The sequence below is a fragment of the Zootoca vivipara genome, chromosome 1 (assembly GCF_963506605.1).
Source record: "Zootoca vivipara chromosome 1, rZooViv1.1, whole genome shotgun sequence".
In the NCBI taxonomy this organism is placed as follows: Eukaryota; Metazoa; Chordata; class Lepidosauria; order Squamata; family Lacertidae; genus Zootoca; species Zootoca vivipara.
In genome coordinates, this window is record NC_083276.1 from 41,650,795 (window position 1) to 41,654,195 (window position 3,401).

The 3,401-nt window shown below is 44.7% G+C and overlaps 1 protein-coding gene across 1 annotated transcript; it reads right to left on the minus strand.

Moving 5' to 3' along the window:
* Positions 1 to 1,460: 1,460 nt before the first annotated feature.
* On the minus strand, positions 1,461 to 2,582 carry LOC118075387 (prolactin-releasing peptide receptor-like). Its single transcript, XM_035097337.1, has one exon. The coding sequence runs from the start codon at positions 2,580 to 2,582 to the stop codon at positions 1,461 to 1,463; it is 1,122 nt and encodes a 373-aa protein (XP_034953228.1).
* Between the last annotated feature and the right edge of the window lie 819 nt (positions 2,583 to 3,401).

Consider the following 3,401-nt stretch of genomic DNA (forward strand, 5'->3'; position numbering starts at 1 on the left):
TCACTGAGCTATCCATTGACCAAATATTTCCCAGTTAGTCACCACCAAAGTTGGGGGGGGGGTTGTACTGCATCATTTTACACTTAGATCTTCCCTTTTATTGTCAATCTACATATACACTTGCAAAACTTTAACCACAATGCTATAGCAACAATAATAGTAATTTTAAAATAGAGTTTCCATTTCTGAGAAGATATTTTTGTACATGCTATTTGGACTTAGAAACAATCCCAGCAAAGCCATAATTTAGAATAAAAGTTTTTAAAGGTGCTGGGAGAATATTGGAGTTTGTGGAATTTCCTAGCTCTTGAATAGGGGTAGGAGTTAATAGTGCAAATATAGTGTGGTCTAAATATCTAATTGGCTCCTCACTGCAGTGTATTTTCCCTTATCCAACTTTATTTCAGTTTCTGACATGCACATCACATTGTCACGATAATTATCTGACTTTTAAAACTGGCAGAATAAGACACTAGCACATTGAGACTGGAATCTTAATTGTTCCCATTTACTCATGAAAAATAGCTTTGATGTAATGTATGGATTATAATTACAAGCAACATTTCGAATGTCCTGCATGGAAATGCAATATATACCGGTACACCTCCACATCTGTTCAACTCTGGTGTGACAAAAGTACGAGGGGGAAAACTGGAGTTCAAAGCTAAAAGCTATTTCTAAAAATTTAGCCCTATAGCCCTGACAACACTAGTTTAGCTTTTACCAAATGCACTGGTCCACTTGGCAAGGACAAAAAGTCGTGTCTTCTGCCAATGATATGTTCGGAAGTTGATTCTGGATGTTGATTCTGAATATAACTGAATATAACAGCTGCATTTCTCAGATTAGCTGACTCCGCTTCTTCAGCCAGAAACCCCATCTGCTGGTTTTGCAATCCGTCCTCAACTCCCAGTAATGCCATTTTTACAGACCTGGAACTTTTGTGTGTGTGTGTGTGTGTGTGTGTGTGTGTGTGTGTGTGTGTGTGTGTAGGGCACTTCCTTAACTTTATTTATTTATTTATTTATCTATTGATTAAATTTGTATACTGCCCTTCAGAAAATACAAAATAAGAACACAGAATACATAACAGAAAACAAAAAAAACAAGCCAATAACTGCTTCCCCCCCTTTACAGGCTCTCCAGACTACAGGGTAGGTACCGTATGTACACAGTAGAGGCTGATGCGACTGCAGAGCCGAGGAGCTGTCCTTTCAGCACCAGCATCATTACAGCTTACCTGGATTACAGGGCTGGGCTGGGACAGGGAGGAAAAGAGGGCAGGGCAGGGCAAACCCAATAGCAGGAGCTCTGCTGTGCCTGTGCATCCCCAGCACCATCCAGGTAAGTTGACTGGATGCCAGTTTCAGGGGTCCACCACACCAGCTGCTATGGACCACACGTTATACAAGCTGAGAGCAAAGGTGCTCCATACACCCTTGAGAGTAGATTGGCTCTTTTTATATTTGTAGGGCTGCTGGGTTTGAGCTAAAAGGAAACTTCCCTTGCAGCGCTATTTTTTCACTGTGTCCCACAGGATGATCTGCCAAAGTGGAGCAGGTATTCATCCGTGAAGCCTTGCGGCACAGGGTGCTTGACCTCTTCCTTTGATGAAAGTAGTTGCTAATGTGGAGTCGGAACTTGTTGTGGAGGGAGGCATAGATGAACGGATTGAAGCACGCAGAACTCATGGCAACCACATGACAGGACACTTGAATGACATTGACATATCTCTTGTCTAGGACGACAAACTCCTCGTCTATATCTATGATCAGATTAACCACCTGAAGAGGTAGCCAGCAACACGCAAAGCACATGACTGAGATGACGAGGATCCGGAAAGTCTTTTGCTTCTTTTTAGTCCATTTCTCTTGGCTGTGGTAGGCAGCCCCTGGGACGCTCCTATTCCGGAGGCGATAAGTAATGGCGCAGTAGGAGATGGAGACGGCAGAGAGCGGGAGCATGTAGGACAAGAGGAGCATCAAGCAAGAGTACAGCCACCTCTCAGTCTTGTGGTGCTTCCAGAATTCTTCGCAGATGATCATGTCGTGGCCAATGCTGTTGAGATCCAGGTAATGGGTGTGCATGGATGTGGGGACTGAGATCACAATGGAGAGCAACCAAATGAAGGCCACAATGTAGGCACAGGACTTGCACCTGACCCTTTTGCGAATGGGGTAAGCGACGACAATATACCGGTCCACGGCGATAGCAGTGAGGGAGAGGACGGACACAAACACAGTGGCCGCTTGCATGAGGGTGACAAAGTAGCACATGAACATGCCAAAAAGCCACCCGCGAATCTCAAACGCATACGAGGCAGTCAGCGGGACACAGAAAATGCACATGATCAGATCGGCGGCTGCCAAGTTCCCAATGAGGAAATTGGTGGTGCAGTGCAACTTTTTGGTGGTACCAATGAGGAGGAGGAGGAGAAAGTTCCCCGTGCAGGCCACCGTCACCAGGATGGCATAGAGAGGAATGAAGAGTGGCTTCAGTTCAAAGAGAAGGTCCAGGCCTGTGAAAACGGGAGCTGAGCTATTGAAGCAGGAGTCGTTGAGGAGTTGGTTGTCCGCTGCCATGTTGGTTGCCCCTTGTGATGATGCTTATGCAATAAGATAGAAAGGAAAGTTAGGTGGGAGGGGGAATGAATTTCTGAGATGTGGGGGGCTGTTAGATTCAGGGCCAATCTGCACACAGAATTCTTCTCCCCACAGTTCCCAGTACTGTATGTTAAATATCACTGGGAGATGGGGATAAGTTGTAGGTAAAGGTATAGGTAGAGCAGCCTTCCTCAGTCTGGTGCCCCCCAGGCATTCTGGAGTAAAACTCCCATCAGAGCACGCAAAATATCTGTATAACACCCAGTTTGGGAAGACTGTAGCAGCATGTGGCAAGGGGATGTGAATGCCATGCCTAAACTTCCAGTCCCTATCTTTAAAATTCCTGCCCATCTCAGCCTTCTTCTTCTATCACCCTTAGCACCTCCCACTCTTTGTAATACATCCCTTAGAAGTCCTGAGCAGATCACATTTCATTGCGCCTCTTCTAAGTTTATTCCCTGCTCCCCAGACATCTTCACCTTAAGCACTTTTTCTCCCAAAGCTATGGAGTCCTTCAGGAGTTCTTATTTGCAACTGTAAAAGTGTCCTTAACTTCTGTCTCTCCTCATCTTTCTCTTGCCTACTATCTCCAATGGCTAATCCTGTATTGCAAATCACTTTCGGGTTGAGACTTGTTTTGTATTTTACGTTTGAACAGTGATAGGCATCACAGCTGGTCTTTTAAAAATAAACACTAAATTGCAGGATTCCTCCCATGATGGCAAATTTGAAAGTGGCACCCTTTCATGTCTTATTTGTAAAGCCTTATGTCATTTTATCTTTGCAGCAGCTTGCACA

Bases quoted from the DNA above. Each gene is read 5' to 3' on its own strand.
- LOC118075387 (XM_035097337.1), bottom strand. From the start codon at position 2,582: ATGGCAGCGGACAACCAACTCCTCAACGACTCCTGCTTCAATAGCTCA.